Here is an 18,311-nt window from a genome sequence, read left to right on the forward strand (position 1 = left end):
AGCGCTGAGGAGCGTGGCTCGAAGAAAAGGATTTGCAAATGTTGCAGCAACCACCAAGGCTCCCTTCAGTGGTTGTTTTCATTGTGTGTAGGGTTCTCCTAGTATTGATGATGAGACATCAGCTGCGCCCAATTCAGTATCTCTGCAGTAAAGGGGTTGTTCGTACAATAACCAACCCCCTTCCTTAGACCTTCCTCGGTGGCCTGAGCAACCTGAACAGCGCCAGTGAGTATTTTAGGTGATGCAAAACCAGCTCTGCGGGCCTCGTTGATGAGAGGAGTCTGGTACAAACTTTTTTCCCAACAGATTTGAAAAATCCCTTTCGGTAAAGCCAGGCTGGGTGAGCGCTGAGGCGCTGGGTGGGTGATGCTTGGAGCTTTACCCGGGCTTAGCTGAGGCTCGAAGGCGAAGGTGTAAAGAAGGAGGAAGGGAGGGCGGCTCGGTTTCGGGTCTGATTCTCTCTGTCTACGGTCACTGAGGGAGAAACCTCCGAGGCCGGGGGGGGGGGGGGGTGAGCCCTGCGCACCCCAGCGCGGCCGCGGCCAGGGCAGCCGCGTCCTCCGCGTCCTCCTCTTCCGCGTCCTCCTCTTCCTCCGCGTCCTCCTCTTCCTCCTCCTCCTCCCCCGGCTCTCTCTTCGCCGTGTACAAACGGGGACACCCCTCCCCCCACCCGCCCGCAAACACCCCCAGGGTTCCCCCCACACCCCCAGCGCCGAGCCCGGGTGCTGCGGAGGCCGGAACCCTCGGCGCGGGCCCGGTTTCCGTGCGGGCGGTGCGTGGCGGCGGCAGGCCCCGCCATGGCGGCGGAGGGAGAGGATCCGCTGGGTTATTTCGCGGCCTACGGTACTTCCAGCTCCGACTCGGAGACCGACGAGCCCCAGCCCGACCAGCGCCAGGCCGGGAGGGGCGACGGCGGCGGCGCGGCGGCGGGGGGGGACAGCCCTGGGCGGCGGCCGCGGTTGCCGCCGCCCGACGAGCTCTTCCGTCGGGTGTCGCAGCCGCCCGCCTTCCTCTACAACCCGCTCAACAAGCAGATCGACTGGGAGAGCCGCGTCCTGCGGGCGCCCGAGGAGGTGCGGGGGCCGGGGGAGAGGCGGGTAGGGTGGGTCGGTGCGGTGGAAGGGGGGGGGGGGGGGGGGGTGCGCTGCGAGGTGCGATGCTTCCCCCTGCTTGTCTCTCCTCCAGCCCCCCAAGGAGTTCAAGGTGTGGAAAAACAACGCCGTCCCCCCGCCGGAGAGCTACAGCCCACCTGAGAAGAAGCCCCCGCCGCCCCCAGCCCTCGACATGGCCATCAAATGGTCCAACATCTACGAGGACAACGGCGACGACGCGCCCCGGCAGGGCGGCAAGGCCCGGTTTCTGCCGGAGGAGGAGCGGGAGCAGGAGCCCCTGGAATCGGGTGAGGTCCTGGCCGAAGGCAGCTCTGCTTCGCTTCGTGGCGAAGGGGGGTGAATTGGGGGGGGGGTGCGGTGGTTCTGGAGACGTGTCCCCCCCCCGCCCAGCACCCGGAGGATTTTCTGCTGGGCCTCGTCTGCGTCTGCTGCTGCTCGAGGGCAGAACGAGCGTGGGCTGCGGGGTCGGTCGGGCTTCAGCGCGGGTGTTCTGGTTTTCCTGGAGTTAACTGGGACTCCGCAGCAACGACCCTGCTCCCCTGCCCCTGTCGTGGGCAGGGAACGGTTAAAGAGGCCGTGGTTGTAGGAAAGGAAGAGGCTCCGTCGTGGTACAGTTCAGACAGAAAGCGGTTCAGACAGAAAGCGGTATGAGATCTTCTTGAAGCGCTGCTGTCTTGACCCCAGGGGGTAGGGGTAGGTCAGGTTATTTTTATAATGTTTGCAAAACTTGGGGCGTGAGAGGGGAATTCAGTAGAATGCCCATGTGACAGGTTACTGAAGAAAATAATTACTGTCCTTTCACTTTTCATCGTGGAACACGCTGTAGTGGTAATCAGTGAAGCAGAGAAGTATTTGACAGGAGGGAGAATTACTTTTGTTTGCTTGCTTGTTTTTTAAATTCCTGGAGAAAGCAAATAGCCAGTAACAACCAAGAGAAAAAAACCTGAAGAAATTCTGGGCTTTCAGATCACACAATAGCGTTTTGGTTCACCAGTAAAGTTGTCCCCAACCTTTTCAAAAGGAAGGGGTTTTGCTGTCTTGCTCCTTTTTTTTTTTTGTTTCTGGGTGTTCCTTCCCCCATGGCAGTTTTTCTGTCTCTGTCTTGCTCCATCTGTTCTGTATGCTTCCCCCTGCCATTTCGTGTAGTCAGCCTTCATCCAGAGACGAAGAAGATAAACTGTTACTTGACCTTGACATTACTTCGTGCTTCTAAGATGTCATTTTCTAGCTCTTTGTCTTAGCTATTCAAATATTTTTTTTTTTTTTTTTTAGGACAGGTACTGTACTGTAGCTATAACAAGGCCTCTTCCTAGTTCTCTCAATGGCCTGTCGTAGTACTAACAAGTAACCATTTCTGTTCTGTCCACATTTTCCACATTCCAAAAATGAGGATGTTGTCAGTTAATACTCCCGTCTTTTGTCCGGGCGTCTCAGATGTGGTTAAATCAGTTGTTCTGAGGTGAAGCTGGTGTTTAAGACAAAGATACGGGCTTTGCTGACTTCGATTAACCTGTCTTTTGTTTAAAGATGGTGAAAAAGATGATGAACCAGCCTCCGCTAAGAAACGTAAACTAGACTCTGGGGAGCAGGGAAAGAAGAAGAAGGTGTGAGCGTGGCGTGCCGGATTTAGCCATCGGGAGGATTTCAGCGAACTTGGATTCCTCTGCTGGAATGGGAAACAAATACATGTTTACTGAATTTCCCTCTCCTGTCGGGTAGGGAGCTTCGTTTCTGTAGTCAGCTTGCCTTTTGGAAAGCACAACGTGAAATGGACAGTGTCGTGGTGGAAACTCATCTGCAGAACAAAATGGAAACTTGTTTATTTAAAAGAGGGATCCGTCGTGATGGATACTTGTGCTTAGGCGGGTTACAGGGCTTCGTGGTATTTTGTTTATCAAGAAACCTGGTAACGTGAGCTGCTCTGGCCTCACTTCTCCATTGTGTCAAACCCTTTTATAAAGGAGTATATACTAAAGACTCTTTAAGTACTATCCTGTGATATGTTTGCATAATGTTGGTTTGAAATGTATGTAAAGACTGCAAATAGGCCACTGGAATAAAACTACGTTTGAAAACGCCTGCGGTGTAAATCCTGCATCGCCTGCGTGGTGAAGAGGAGGGATGAACTCCGTGCTGTACGCGTTCCAGTGATGTATTTCTTGTGACACAACAGATGCCTCAGGGTTTTGTTTGTAATAAATATACAAGCGCAAGCTGGAAAAAAAACGTGGACTTTATAGTGGAGCTTAATATTTGATCATTAGTGTTGGTGTTGCGTGATCTGCATCAGTGAAACCTGAGACTGATGCAGGAAGAATTGAAGCATTTAATCTCCCTAAAAATGAAAAACAGAATCTAAGGATTTATGTGGGGGGGAAAAAAATGATGACAAAGCCGCGATAGTCTTTACTGCCAAATGGTATTTATTTCAGCTCAGACAGCTGGTAACCTTCGCAGAGTGCTGCTCGATATGTGGTACGTTGGTGACACGCTGCTGCAGGGATGTGTGGGTCTGTGTATGAAAGGGCACCCGCAAAGCTGGGTTGGAGGGAGAGTTGCTGTAGGTTTATTTTCAAATAAAGCACCTGTTGCCTTAGGAAATCTGCAGTGAGATTAGCGAGAGACTGTAAGTGCCCGCGCTTGGCTTTGGAAAGCTAACGTAAATTCTCCCTCACTCTAAAAGTGTGAAAATGCCACTAAAAGTTATCATCTAATGCAGACCGGTTCTCTTGCGGGAGAAGCTGTCTCTGTGCAGGTAGTGCTGCCCCACATCATCCCCTTCACGACGTGGATTGTCACAAGCTACTCGGGCAGCTGCTCTCTTGGTCCTGGTCATCTGAGCTCAAGCGGTTTCTGTGAGCTTTGCTTCCAAAGAAAGGAAGGATGTTTTTCTCGGAGTGCTGAATGTAAAGTCTCTGGGCGAAAAGGCTCGCTCGAATCTGGTTTGGGTTTTTGTTTTCTCCGTGTCTGCTGTCCTAATGTAGCGAGGCTGAAGGTGCTGATCTTCAGAGGATGTGGCAGGAAAAAAAAGAGTGCTTATGCTGCTTTTTTGGCAGGAAGGTGTTTGTACCGTAGCTGGCCTGGAGAGCTGAAGGGAGGGAACAGCAGCAAGATGAAAATCAGATGTTGGGACACTTTCCCAAAGGTTCGGTTTGTGTCCGGGCAGCCAGCTGCAGATTGTACTATGTCCCACAAGATCCTTCTTGGGCAATCTGCCTCTGCTACCCTGTGTGTACAGAATTTATTCCAGGGTTATGTGGGGTGAATGGTGCCGTTTCTTGAAATCTGAAGGATTTGGTGTGAAGTTCCCAGTTCAAGGGGCTGCCTAGTGCTCAGGTCTTAACGGTAATTCCGTTTGCTGCTGAAGTGCTGCTCCCTGAAGCGCGTCACAGCCGAAGGTGAATGCCACCAGCTCTGGAAATGGGATGCGTTCCCACAGCTGCTGTGACCAAGGAGGCTTTTGTCCTTGCATTGTTCGCTGTGCTGTTCTGCGGGGCAGCTCAGGAAGTTGCCACGCTAATCACTCCTTTTGCTTTCAGATCGTGTGATGTACGTGGTATCCAGTTGTGTTGGAGTTCACACTCGGTTTCCAACGAGAAAACCAGCGTGGCTAATCTGGGAGAAGAATGATTAATTGTATTATTTACAGGTTGAGGAAATCTTCATTGTAAGCAGTGGCTGTGGCAGCTTCCCTATTCAGGAGAAATGGCAAGAGCAACTATGCTTCTTCTTCTTAAGTTAAGACATCTGAAACGAGGCTGCGAGAGCCTGGCTGAAGCCGAGTTACCTGGGTGGACCGGTTCTGCTGCTGGAAGGTTTTTTTCATAGGTTGCTTCAGTGCCTCATCTTCAGGAGAAGACGGTGAGAGAAGTGAGCTGCTAGTGCTGCAGCTTCTGAAGCAACTCGGAAGATTTCTTGACGTACAGGGCACACAAAAAAGATTCAAGTCTTCTCCGTCTTGCATGATTAGGAGACGTGACCCAGAGTACGAACCAAGAAAAATTGATAATGATGCAGGGCTTAAAGGAAGCTGATCAGTGTGAAGAAATGAGCAATCAGAAGGTTTTTCCCATTTGTTCTGAAAGTAGAAGAGGGAAAGACTGAAGAAGCTGAAGGACAACTCTTGGTGGAACAAGAAACAGACTGGTAGGTTTTCTTCAGGTTTGGGCAGCTAATAATGAAAAACTGGCTACTCTGTGCATCAGATCTGTGAAATGTGTTAGTGAATGCTTACTGAGTTTAAACTGGTAGCTCAGATGTTCACAAAATCTCTGGCTAGAGAACAGTTTATCCTGGCTTGCCTTTCAAGAGGAGATGGTGGCAACGAACATACACCCTGCTGACAAATGGGCAAGATCTGCTCTGAAAATTAGCCCTCTATTAACTCATCATTGCACTGTTTTTCTGGTGAATCAAATGTGATGACGATCATTATGCGTAACGGGGGACAAAAGGCAGTAAAAAAATGCGTACAAGTTGGATTTGAGAAAATTCTCTTTAAAATTTGTAAAGATTGGACAAACGGTGGCTGCAAGGCAGTTTGCAACGAACTCATTGTGGTGCCGCCGGATGCTGGCACAATAGCAGCTCCGTTACTTGGATTTCCAAGAAAAGCAGGATGATCTGGAAAAGAAGGATTCAGGTCGGTGTAGGAGTACAGCTGTGGGGGCTAATGGCTTTCATGGCTGGCAGAAACGCTAACGGAGAGGTTGTTGCAGGGCATCCCTCCGTCTCTCTGCCGTTCCCGTGCGACAGCTTGATGCACGCTAACGCTGTTGGAGAACCGATTCACGTACAAGTGGTTTGTGATCAGCTTAAGGCTGCCAATCTGAGAGGGAATCCAGGGAAATGCAGCGTGTCCCCCAAAGGGACCCCTTGGCAATGGCTACGGCTGTTCAGCGTCTCCCTTTTGAGGGAAAATGCTTAAGGACACCCACAATTACTCGTTAGAGTGGAAAAATCTAAAAGGTTGGTTTCTAAATCGCTGGAAAAAGCCCAGCACCATCAGGGCTGGGCACAGGGGTGGTTGTACTGGGGCCCTACGGAGATGAGCTTGTTGACCAGCTAGTGGCTCTGCCAGGAACAGTGTGGAAATGGCTGCCCAGGCGTGCTCAGGAGGAGGCGCCGACTCCTTTCTCTCTAATTCACAGGAGGGCAAAACTTACAGAGGAAAACAAAGGTCTCAAAAAGACGACTGGCACGGGATGTGTTTAGAAAAGCCTTGAGCAAATGGAGGCACCTTGCTGAGAAATCCGATTCCGTTGCTGCCAACGGCGTTCTCCGGATGCGCTGACTAAGGCGACGTTTAAAGAATGCCGCAACGAGAGACGGCGATCAGCGAGGCAGTCTGCAGCTCTCTCTAGGTGTCAAGACTGAAACAAAAGGGGGATTTCTGTAGAGTAAAATATTGGCGAAATACAGAAAATTGCTGAAAGAAATGGAGTGTTTTCATTGCTCAGGAGGCTTCCTGTGGGACATGGGAGTCTCAGGGAATGGATCCTGAGACAAATGTGTTGGTAGCAGTGGACTGCTTTCTAAAAGCTTGTAAATCATATGATTAGGAACAAGAAATCGGGGGAATAACAGAGCGATGGAGATTCCAGTGAGTTCTTCATGTGTAGAGTATCACAGTTGGCTTTGGAGGAGCCCACAGAATTTGTGTGGCTGATGGAAAAAGCAGCTGGACCTGGAAGGTGGAGTCGCACCAGAGATTGGAATGGCTTTGTGCTGCTCGTTCCTTTGAACTATTTTCTTCAGGGCGCTTCTGAAAAAAAAAAAGGAGGAATTTTCAGGGAAGCCAGGACCTGGGGAGCTGGATTGACAGAAGAATGCAATGAATTCAGTGAATGGAGATAAGCATTGTTGGTCCTTATCAAATAATTTTATCAGTGCTCTTCGTTTAGAAGATGAAGTGCTTTTCATCTCTAGAATGCTTTCGTCTTGGTAGCTTCGAAAGGTAAATCCCTGCTTTGCTGTAGCTGCGAGCAGCAACACAAGGACTCTGTGTTTTGCCGCCTTCTAACAAGGTCAACTTCTTCTTTGGAGCAAAATTTGATTTCCCGTCCCTTTGCTTAACTTCTCCCACCATCTGTTTCTTGCTGTAGGTGGACTGATATGAAAACAAATACAGGGTAACCCCAGGAAGGTGTAATGGGGAGTTAAACCTAAACCACAGGACTTCCTCAAACCAACCCAACACCCCGCAGCTGCAGGCTCCCAGCAAAAGCAATTGAGGAGCCTTCCTGTTGGGAAGCAGAACATGGTCCAGTTTTGTTAAACAAGTCACTTCCCTGGCACAGGGTGGTAAGGGGTGCCTTGAGGAACCAGACCAGGTAATGCCAGAGACTAATTTCACTTTTTTTCGTGGGAAGGATCACAAAATAAAGACCCAAAGAAGGGTTTTACAAAAAAATGTTTCTCTGTTAGGCTTCTGGTCTAGAAAAAGTGTCATTTTTCTGTTGTAATTAGAAGATGCTTAAGAGAAATGCACAAATCCCTTCCTTTGGACTGATAAAATTGTATTTTGTGAAACTAAGAGCTTATGTATTGTCTGAAATGTTTCAGAGTTGTGTTATTTACTGTAGTTATGAGGTTGGCAGTGGCAAAGGCGTATCTGAAAACATACCGGTTTAATAGTTAGGAATACTGATTTTTATCCAAGGTTTTGCTTACCATGACTTGTTCTCACAGGAACCCCTGTGTGTGCCTCTTGGATAGTTGTAAATAAGCTGAGTCTGACAGTTTAAATAAGCCGTGTCGCCGTGATCTTTGACATCCGTGAAACACTGCTTACATCTTACAAACTGAAATTTTTCAAAGTGTCGATATAAAGCAACACATGGACTTACATAAGACAACGCAGAGAGTTACACGCTACAGAATTATTACATTATTATATCATTAATAGATTCATTGCGTTATTTCCCCACAGAAGCATTGTTGACACCTCAAGCTGGCCATACGAAAATAAGCAGAATCCGTGTCATCAGGTGGTTCCAATGCTGATGAAACAGGGAGACTCGCCTGATACAGATATCTGGAGATCTAAATTCAGGGCTCCTCCAACGCTCGAGAGCCAATAAATTCTGGTCTGACCTTGCGAGGATCCCAGGCGTGGATCGTCCCCACCCTCCTGCTGGGGAAATCCCCTATTTCCCTGCCTTTGCTCAGCCTTCTTGGGGCAACCGTTGAGTCGGGAGGGTGCCACGTAGCCGGCAGAAAGCTGCGCTGCAAAGTCATCCAACAGAGCACCGGGCAAAGGGATTTAGCTCTTCTGTTCTACATCTGCTGCTTTTCAGCTGTGCTACTCCAGTAGCAGGTGCTTTTGTTAACTGCTGGCATAAGGCCTGATTGAATTTGCAGTACTATCAGCTATAGCTCCTGGTTTTCTTTTAATTTTCTTTCTAATACTTGACTAAGTGTCTCTTGAACCAGTATGCATCTCTTCTGGTTGCTTTCTTTTGGTATCTTGCTCTGGATTTTCTTAGTAATACAAGGGACTTTTAAACAGCTTTTGCACTCTAAATTTCACATAATTTTTGAATGCTGTCTGGGGAGAGTTACCGTAATCTTTTTCTCTTTCAGAAAAAAAAAAATTCTTACGTTGATGGATCACAATGAAAAAATTATTGGGCAAACACAATTTTAGTCCAGTGTGTTTGTCTGCCACAAAGCAGTGAAAGCCAGTATGAAAGTAATGAACGGTTAAGTGTCACGCTGAACTTTTATTTTCGACAGACTAATTACTGAGTTTTGAACTTTCTAACGTAGTGGAGAAAAGCCCAGTTTCCTCTGAAAGGAATCCAGCTGGTGCACTCTGGAAACCAAAGCAGAGCCTGACGGGCTGATAGGGAGAGTCACTTCAAAAGCAGCCTCCCAGTCCAAACCGCAGCGCTCCTGCAGTCGCACCCTGCCTGGGCGAGGGGCTCCGCACGCGCCGAACCCCCTGGCTCCGGGACACCCCTTCGCGCCCAAAATACGCCTTGCTGGGAAAAACACGACCGTATTCAAGGTTTGTGCTCTTGGTAGCACGCCAGTATCGCCTCCTAAACTTAGCTTTTTCCTCACCTTAGATTTCTTTTTTTCCTATGAATTGATTCTCTGGTTGTACGAAGTACAAGGGGTGGTGGAGAATGCGAGAGAGCGTAAATTGCAGCACGGTTCATCACTTCTCTGCTCCCAGACCGGTAACGTTTCTCCGTAGAGATGCTGTCTTCATTCCTGCAAGGATCCATCCAGGTGTCTGAAGCTCAGCTATGTATGAATCCCACGACAGGCAGTGGAAAGTCTGTTGTACATGAAGCTCATCGCCCATGTGAAGGTGCTGAAGCCTCATCGTGCACCTCCCAGCAGAGTAAGGAAGGTGATTTGTGGTTTTTCACTCCTAGAGAGAATGGATCCCTTTCCCCTCCCTATTCTTCTCAGGAAAACTTAACGAGCGTCTGAATTCAGCAAGCTTACGAAAGCATTTTTTCATTTCAATATAGTTGTCTCAGAAGATGAATTTCTCCCTGAGGACATTTGGGCAAGGTGGAGAGAGAGATTGATCATTTCCAGATGGTCTTTGTTGACAGGCAAGGAAAAATTCTGCTTCAGGTGAACATTTGTGTATGCATTTAAAAAAAATAAATATATATAGTATGCAAATCTGACAGGGAGAGCACAAGCCAGTACAACAGGCATCTTAAAAGTGCCCGAGATGCGTAGATTGGCGTTGTCACAGCTGCATTCGTCAGATGGGGCTTTGACCTGCCGAGAGTTGCCCAGACAGGGTCCTGTTTGCCACGTAAGTGCGTCAGCTCTGAAAGGCTGCGAACTTGAAACGGGGTCTGAGCGCCTAATTTAGCTACCTGATGAACTCGATGCGTGATGAGAATGTGCTCTTTGGGGCTACGTCTTCCAAAGGGATGCTAAAATCGGCAGCTTTGCAGTTTGATCTGATTTTTCTTTGTTGCTGGTTGCAATGATAGAAGCCACTACGTGGTTAAAATCTGCTTTGTTGCGTTTGGTCGGTTGAGTTTTATTTTGAGAAGGGGGGAGGGCGGTAATTTTAGTTCTTCAGAACTAAAAATTAGATCAAAATCCTGGCAACTGCTCAAGATAAATGAGCAACCTTGCAATAAAAGGGTTTCTTTCACCTTGGAAACACAGTTTGGAAAAAACAGTTGGAGTAATTTTAGTTTCAGACTTCCCTCTGCCCTTGTCCCTCCCGTGCAAATTCTGTTTTTACACTCAGTATATCCTGTTTAGCTGTGGGTTTTTTTCTATACAGACGTCAGGGGAACTTGCCAGACAAAAGTGGAAGAACACTGAAAATGACCTCGTGCACGATGCTTCAGAGCAGAAACTGGTGGAAACACAGAAGGTTAAACCCATCCAAAAATAGATTAAAAAAAATCAGTTATTTTAGATCTTATAGCTCAGTGTAAAAAACCCAGGACTTTAAATACTTGGTTTTTACATACTGTTGAGTCTTTTTATTCTGGAGAAGAATATGGCGTTTAGGAAACAAATTTTAGCAATGAGAAGGAAGGTTTGGGGGGGAGGTTAAACAGGGAAAAATCTACTTTGAAAAACGGATGTAATCTGGTAAATACACGTGGTCTTTCAGCATCCCCGCTGTTGGGATAACTGTCGGAAATTTGTTAAGTGCCGTGGGTCTGTGTGGTGGACGTTGCACAGATTATGCTGTGGCACAGCTGGAAACTCAAGTAATTAGAGAAGAGATTAGAATAAAGTAGTGCTTCTATCCACCAAAGAATGTAAATATTTTGAATATTTTCAATAGCTCGCACTTCTCAGTAACAGACCTCACCTGAAGAGGGCCCTTACCGTGAGAGCCCACTAGAGAAAGCACAGAAGCCTTTGTAGCCTTGCCCAGCTACCTGAAATCAGCTGAGATACAGGGACTTTCCACTCCCACGCAGAAAATATTTCAAAGTGAAAAGTAAATCGATTTTCAATGATTTGAAAGCTTAAATTGCATTTAAATGTAGATTTTACAGGTAATATTCCAGAGGAACCCACGCAGGACTGGCTGACAGTCCCGGCGCCAGTGTCTGGTGTCGCCTCTGCCTGTTGGGCTGCCGCCAGCTCTGCGGTCGGTTAGGCTGGGTAGGAAGAGATGCCACCGAGGAGCGGGTGCCATAGTCTGAGCAGCCGCAGAGCAGCAGGACGCGACACAAATGCATCACATGAGACACAACCAGGTAGAACAGCTGACTGACATTTGGGTTAAATGTTTGGAAATCCTTCCTAGCCACGTGCGTGGTTAGACTGTTGGGATAGGACCGTATAACTTGAGATACTTAAAAGGAGAGTGGTCTGAATAGGAGCGAACGGGGAGATGCGTGATTGATTAAGGGATTATAAATCTTTTTTCACCTCCGTTTTCTTGAATTCTGTTGTGTCTCCCAGGAGTGACTGAATGTTACGATGGCCATTCAGAATTAAAAGAAGCTTGACCACGCCACCCTCCCGTCAGCTGCTGCGCCTTTGCCATTCCTTGTGATCGCAGGGAGCAAGCTGTCAGGAGATGGTAGGCAGCAACCCTGGCAGGTTTGCAAATGAAGGACTTGCCGTGCTGGAGCCAGCAGGATCAAGTACTGGTCTTCTCCTCTCTGCATGGTTCTTTACAAATCAAGAAAGCTCAACCAGGGCAAGACACGTGCTCCATAGTGGTGGGCCTAAGCAGGGAAACTTTCTTATCTGGTGAAACAGTTTTATTCTGTTCTACTTGATAGGTGCACTCCAGGAGACGCAAAAGACCTCCAGGGTGCGCCTGTGTAGCTACACAAAAACGCTTTTCCAGTTTTCAGCCACTGTACTGAGGCAGGGTTGTTCAGATTCTGTGAACAAGCTAAGTATGAGCAGGCTAATGTATGCACAGACTCCATGGTCCTAGCTTCTTACTGTTAGCTTCTCTGATCGCTCCCTTTGACACGCACACAACGGAGAGAAAGAGGAGAGTATTTCCCATATGAAATTCCACAGATCTCTCAGCAGCCTGAGGTGGTACGCTGGGTTTCTCTGGCTTTTTTGCATTTTTTTGGCTTTGTAACACACAGGGTGACTATCATGAAATGCTCATGTGTGCACACTTATAAAGTTGTTTGAGTAAAAAAATTATTTAGCTTACATAAGAGAGAAAAGTAGACTAGATCCTTTCAGCATGTGAAAGCCATTGGCAGATTTTCCTACAGAAACAACAGCTGCTGCTTAAAATTTAAGATTATAAGAACACACCTTTAAGGCATCCTTGTGCTTATCTTAAGTAAAGTACTGTGAGCACAGCACACTGTATACAGTTCTTAAAAGGGATCAGGCTTCCAACGTAAGGACCTTTCCACTTCTCTTTTGACATACTGCCTCTCCGTTTACAGCATTTAGAAGTCCTCTCTACTTTGCTCTGACTTGAAACTCAGAGTTTTGAGGCTGATGACTGAAGAAAAATGTGCTCTTTCTAATGATAGATGTGGAAGAAAGGAACTTTAACAGAGGGGATTCCCCTAAGAACACGTTTGTTAAATGTGTCCCCCGATTCTGGCATTTTGATGACTGTTAATAGGCAATCAGAAACCATTCAAGATACTCTTCTTCCAGTGTTTCAGTGTTGCAGGATTTTTAATAAACACATTTTGCATATGCAGCAGGTTTTAGGACCCTGTGCATAGTGGGATTTATGGCAGATGTACCTTACAACACCTCCTGGACTCTGTGGTGCGGATTAGCAGACCCTTGGCTCTGCTGGGGTCTGCCAGTCGGTGCAGCGCTCCCATAGGACATTAACAGGGACAGCAACAGGACACGGCTCAAAAACCTTACGGCTCCAGCTAATTCGGGGAAGGGATTCACAACTGTTACATTTAATCTAAGTTTGGGTTAACAGACAAAGACTGTGAGAAACTGAATGATGGCGGAGATTTTGTGAAGGCACGAGGCCGCGGAGAAGGACGGACCTGGTGAGCAGGCGGACGTGGGCGAGAGCTCTGTTTCTTCCCTGCCCTCCTGGGGCAGAAACAGCAGGACCACCAATGTAGTCCTGCCCTAAAGAGATAGGACCAAATAGACAGAGAAATGCTTATTTTGTGATTTCAGTCTCTTCATAGAAGTTCTCCTAATGTTTTGAGCGTAAACTTGAATCTGGTTTTCTTTTGCTTGAACATACTACGCTCTTCCCTGGTGTTCACGTTCACTTCAACCAAGGTGGAGTGTCACCGATCTGCTGGTTTTGTCTCCATGTTAGGAGAAGGTAACGGTGAGATGGTTGTTATACTGACTATTTTTACTGTACGGGTGATGCTTTGGCCTCTTCGTATCCAAAATACTTGGGTATTTTTAGCATATCTTCAGTGCGACTGGCATCCTACCACAGCGCTGGCATGCTGTAAGAGTGCAGCCAGCGGTGGTAATGACAGCCCTGGAGTTCAATGACATGTTCTGAAAAGCTCATCGGGATGTTAGCTTGCATTCTCTAAAAAGACAAACACCAACTTGAAAAAACAAGTGCAAGACACTGAAGAGCCTGAATTACTGTCTTGTTTTTGTTTAAATAAAGCACAGAAGGCAGAGCCATGAATGCTCCTGCTGCTAAACTTAGCTGATAGCTATGAACAGAAGTATTTCCATCACACTGCTCATTTGAATCTACAGGTTAACTGTACCTGGGTCTTAAAATCCTCTCCTGTTGAATTTTAACTACGGCTTAACAGGACAAGAAGACCATGCCGCTGGGAGCAACGGGCTCAGCACTTCCCAACCAGCCAGAGCAGCGACCATGATGCTACAAGTCACACCGCCAGAGCCCAGGAGGCCCATGCCACGGGAGTCAGAGGGGAACCGATGGCGGCGGTGGCTTCTCAGAGGTCCGTTGCCTCTTTGTGAGAAGGCACCAGGTTTGGTTGGCCATGGCCAAGCAACAGGAATAGGATCTTGACAGCGGTGCTTCTTAAAGCAGTTTCGGATTTCTGGTTTCTGGCAAGGATGCGCTCTAGAAGGGAGTCAGTGCTCTGCGCCAAACTGCTCTTGGAGTCGCTAAAATTTGCTTTTAAAAAGTGCAACCCCAACTGCAAATGGTTCCAGGGAGCAGATGGTGGAGCCATTTGGGTAATGAACACCTTCAGCTTTGTCCAGCCTGTTGTCTAGCAACTTCCTCAAGTTTAGAATATAAATGGTTTATTCTCCCATTGGTTTGTCTTCCTGAGAAGATAAGCAGCTGTATTCTGGACCCTCGGGGGTACCAGTTCAAAATAGGGTCTGGGGGTAACAAAGGTATGGATGACAGTAGTGGTGTCCGCATCTGAGAGCGATCAGTCCTTTGGCAGGCTGGGGATAATGCACACGGCTATTAGCTGCCTGATAGAGTTTCACGGGACTCTTATTTCAGGCCATTTCGATGTCAGGAAGGCAGACGCTTTCAGTAAAAAGAGTGTTCATAGATTTTATTGGGGCATTCAAATGCTCCCAGTTCCCAGCTGTCATCAGCTCTGCTCTGGTTGTACAGTTGTCACTTTATCCCCCTGTCTGCGACAGGCCTTGGGAGAAGAAAGATAGCGATTTGCTAAGCTTTAGTGAAAAGGAGACTCGCTCACGTTTCCAGGCACGGTTTTACTCATGTGAATGAAACCCACTGAAGAAAAATAAAGTCTATCTTTACGCATTTACATCCTAAATGAATATGTAGCTCGTATTTCAGGTACAGCTGCGGATCTTAGATGCTGTGAGGATGGAATTTTCCAAAACCAGACCAGAGCGGTTCAAAACCAGTCTCTGAGTTTGTACGGAAATGAAAGCTTGTGTGCTTAGGAAAGCACAGCTTCTTCACGGTATCTGCTGAGGCAGCGCTGACCTCTGAAGCTGTCAGCAAGGCTGTAAAAGTTATCCGTCGGTCTTTTATTAGGAACAATTTATCTGCGCCATTTCATCATTTCATCATATCAGTGCCCAGACATTGCCACCTATGCATCAGCCCCTGCACCGGGGATAGCCTTCTCACCAATGCATGTTTTTTTTCCAACTTTGACTTTTTTGCTTGTGCAGTGATTTACAATTCTCACGTCATCAGCTCAGAAAAGATTAAGTAATTGGCGAAATCTCAGTCTGTTAAGGAAAACGACTTTAAAAAACGTTTCTCTCTGTACCTTCAGAAGAATACTGCTTTCTGTTTGTTTAAAGTCACACTGTTCAACCTGTCCTAAATATTTACCAGTCTCCTAATGAGAAACCTCTTCAAGTCGATGCAAGCTCTAGTCCCATCCTCTTGAAGGAGCTTTTACTTTTTGTAGAAGGCCGAGCAAAAGGACTCGCGCTCAGCACTGTGTGCCGTGCAGCTCCTGAACAAAGCAGGCTGAGCCGAAAACAAAAGCTCAGCTTTGACTCTTGCTCCACTGGCTCAAGTTAGTTCCAGCCAGATCCTTGATGTTATTTTATCTGCAGAGTTTTTTTTTTTAATGTGATCAATGCCAACTCTGTTGGGCAAATACAGGATGCACACGGATTTAAAAAATCCAGCTGCCAACAAGAAAAAGTGCTTTGTAACCACAGTTTGGAATGGAAACAATTTTCTAAGATACAGATCAAACTGTGTTTATAGACTCCACTATTGGCAGCTTTTCACCAAGCTATTTCCTGTGTGCCTATTGCATAGAGGAATAATCTAAATGCTTAAACTAACATTTAAAACCATACGGAACACGAAGAAAATACTGTGTGAAGCAGCACGGAAAACAATGATGTTGAATTTTCTTTTGTTTCTGTAGCTGGTACTCATGGGAGAAGGCAGTGCTGCACACCAAACGTCAGGTCGAAAGTTCTTTGCAGGATTTGGTCCTTCCTCTCGCCAGGACCTGCTTTCTACTAATATTGTTTTAATCGCTAAAAGAAAATATCCAAGTGACAAAAATTTCCAAAAACGCCACCTGAACTCGCTGAAAGTTGCACAGAGTTACTTGAAGCGCAGTAAATTGTTATTCATTAGGGAACTAATTCAGCCAAGCTAAGGCACAGGGAGAGAGGAGGAATCTGGTTTCCCATCGGAACCAGTGGGAAACCTGCAGGTGTGAAGATGGTGGTCGAGGTAGGCGTAGGCTTCTTCTATTGGCTCAGTTTGAAACGGTTGCAACAACTTTTTCTAGCGGAGGTCATCTGCTGGCTTTTTTGAATCTTTTCAGTGTTGTTTAATAGTCCCTTCTTCCAGACTTCAAATGCACACCCTTTGCTTCAGGCGCAGGTTTGGGGGTGACCCAGCTACCCTCCTGATAGCATCAGCAGGGTTGGTGCAGTCAAGCTGTGGTGCCCACCCAGAATTTTACTGGAGGTTTTGTCACTGGTGTTCTGCTCAGCTGGACTTCATTCCTTCTATCCAAGCCGTGTCTCATCTAGGGAGGATGGCAGCTCTGGTATGAGGAAAGGTTTAGAGTTGGGAGAATCATTTAGGTTGGGTGGGACCTCTGGAGGTCCTCGGGTCAGCAGGAGCTGCGTAGGTGTGCTTGGCCAGGGCCAGCCAAGTTTTCAGCATCTCCAGGGTGGACAGCTTTTCTGGGCAACCTGTTTCAGCATCCCACTATAAGTTGAACAAAAAAAAATGCCAACAAATATGTTTATACCTTTCTTCTTTGACCACGTCCTCATGGTGACGACCACAGTTTTGGAAGGTACAGCAAAAGGCTTAGTTTTACATTCCAGCCTGGAAATTAAAGGTTTTTGTTGGGAATGAAAGCTTAACCACTTAAAGAGATAAGATCAGGTTCGAGGAGGTGGCACTGGGCTTTTCCTTTGCTTGGGCCCACAGGTGATGAAGAAAATGTAACTGCAAATCAATCTGCTGGAGGACAGATGCGTTAATTGTGCACAGTGAGTGCGCTGGCAGAAAAGCACGCATAGAATTGGGTTTACGCTTGACGTGGCTGTCAGAGGGGACAGGATCTGATCCCCGCAGGGACAGAGGCCAGGCAGACCCCTCGGGACTCGCAGCTCCTCACCTGTGCAGCAGCGAGCCTCGGGACCGTCCCAGCCACCGCCATCGCGTCTGTGATTTGTCCCAACCAAAGGCGCTCAGGAGTGGTTTTACGTCTTGCTCTGAAGCTCACACACAGATATTGCCCAATACGTGTATTTAAAGGAACGCAAATGGTTTCAGAAGACAGGGTAGCAAAACGGCACTTCAAGGTGTTGCGACGAGGCATATGGTAACTATTGTGAGATTTATTTTAGATGAAGAGAAACCATAACTATTCTGTAATGTGGGTTTTTTACATTGTAGGAATACGGGTATTACTACTGTTGGTGCCTCACATACAAAGATTCAAAGTTTTAATCTAACTTTGCTCTTCAGGAAGATTTAGTTTCAAATGATCAAATTATTAAACGCCCCTCAAAATTTTGTAAGAGGGGAAATCTGTGACTGTGTGTGACTTTCAGGAGCTGCAGTTGTTTTCTCCAGAACCGAATGAGCGCTTCCTTTGGGCCGGTATTCGGGGGTTTGTTACGTGTCGAGGCGGTGCTGTGCTTGGCACGCAGAGCGCGTGAATGCCTGCCTGCTCCCGGCTGCCTTCCCCGGGGAGGTGACACCCAACACGCTGCCAACGCGCAGGAGACGGCGATGGCTCCCCTGCTCTCACCCACCACAAGGCCGTTCAGGTATCACAGGTCGTTCGTAAGATGTGTCACAAAAAGATCTTCAAAATATATTCCTGAAGAGAATGAAATGAAATGCAGGAGATGTAGACCCCATGTTAACAATGAAAGCTGTCTCGGTACTTTATCTTGGTTAAAAAAAGCAATGGCCTACCATTGCCCAAGGTTGGTTTCGAAGGGCCGTGCGCTCACTCAGGGAACCAATGCACGATGTAGATGAGCAACACGTACACCCAAACCGCATTTTTGACCACTTCAGAAGCCTCAGTGCATGATTTGCCCTGCCCCAATGCCGTTTGCCTTCTACCTATGCAGCATTTCGGCTGGAATACGAAAGGCTACGAACAGCAAGGCCAACTTCAGCGTTACTGCGCTGAGGAGCGTGCGGAGGCTTTTGGAGAGCGAGCTGCTGCTCCCTGCGTGGCCAGGACCGAAGGGAAACCACTTGAAAACCTGTCGGGAAGCAAGAATTGCCACAGACATGCATGGCCTGAGCCCAGAAGGGAGAAAGAAGTTTGCAGCCTACAGATTTGTTTCTTAGCGGGGGGGGGGTGGGTGGAATAACAT

The 18,311-nt window shown here is 47.5% G+C and overlaps 1 protein-coding gene across 1 annotated transcript; it reads left to right on the plus strand.

The window, feature by feature from the left end:
* Positions 1-797: 797 nt before the first annotated feature.
* Positions 798-3,190, plus strand: C3H1orf52 (chromosome 3 C1orf52 homolog). Its single transcript, XM_086462924.1, has 3 exons — positions 798-1,073; positions 1,186-1,399; positions 2,640-3,190. The coding sequence occupies exons 1-3, from the start codon at positions 798-800 to the stop codon at positions 2,720-2,722; spliced, it is 573 nt and encodes a 190-aa protein (XP_086319050.1). The 3' UTR covers positions 2,723-3,190.
* The last annotated feature ends 15,121 nt before the right edge of the window (positions 3,191-18,311 follow it).

The sequence above is a fragment of the Leptosomus discolor genome, chromosome 3 (assembly GCF_034619465.1).
Source record: "Leptosomus discolor isolate bLepDis1 chromosome 3, bLepDis1.hap2, whole genome shotgun sequence".
Lineage (NCBI taxonomy): Eukaryota > Metazoa > Chordata > Aves > Leptosomiformes > Leptosomidae > Leptosomus > Leptosomus discolor.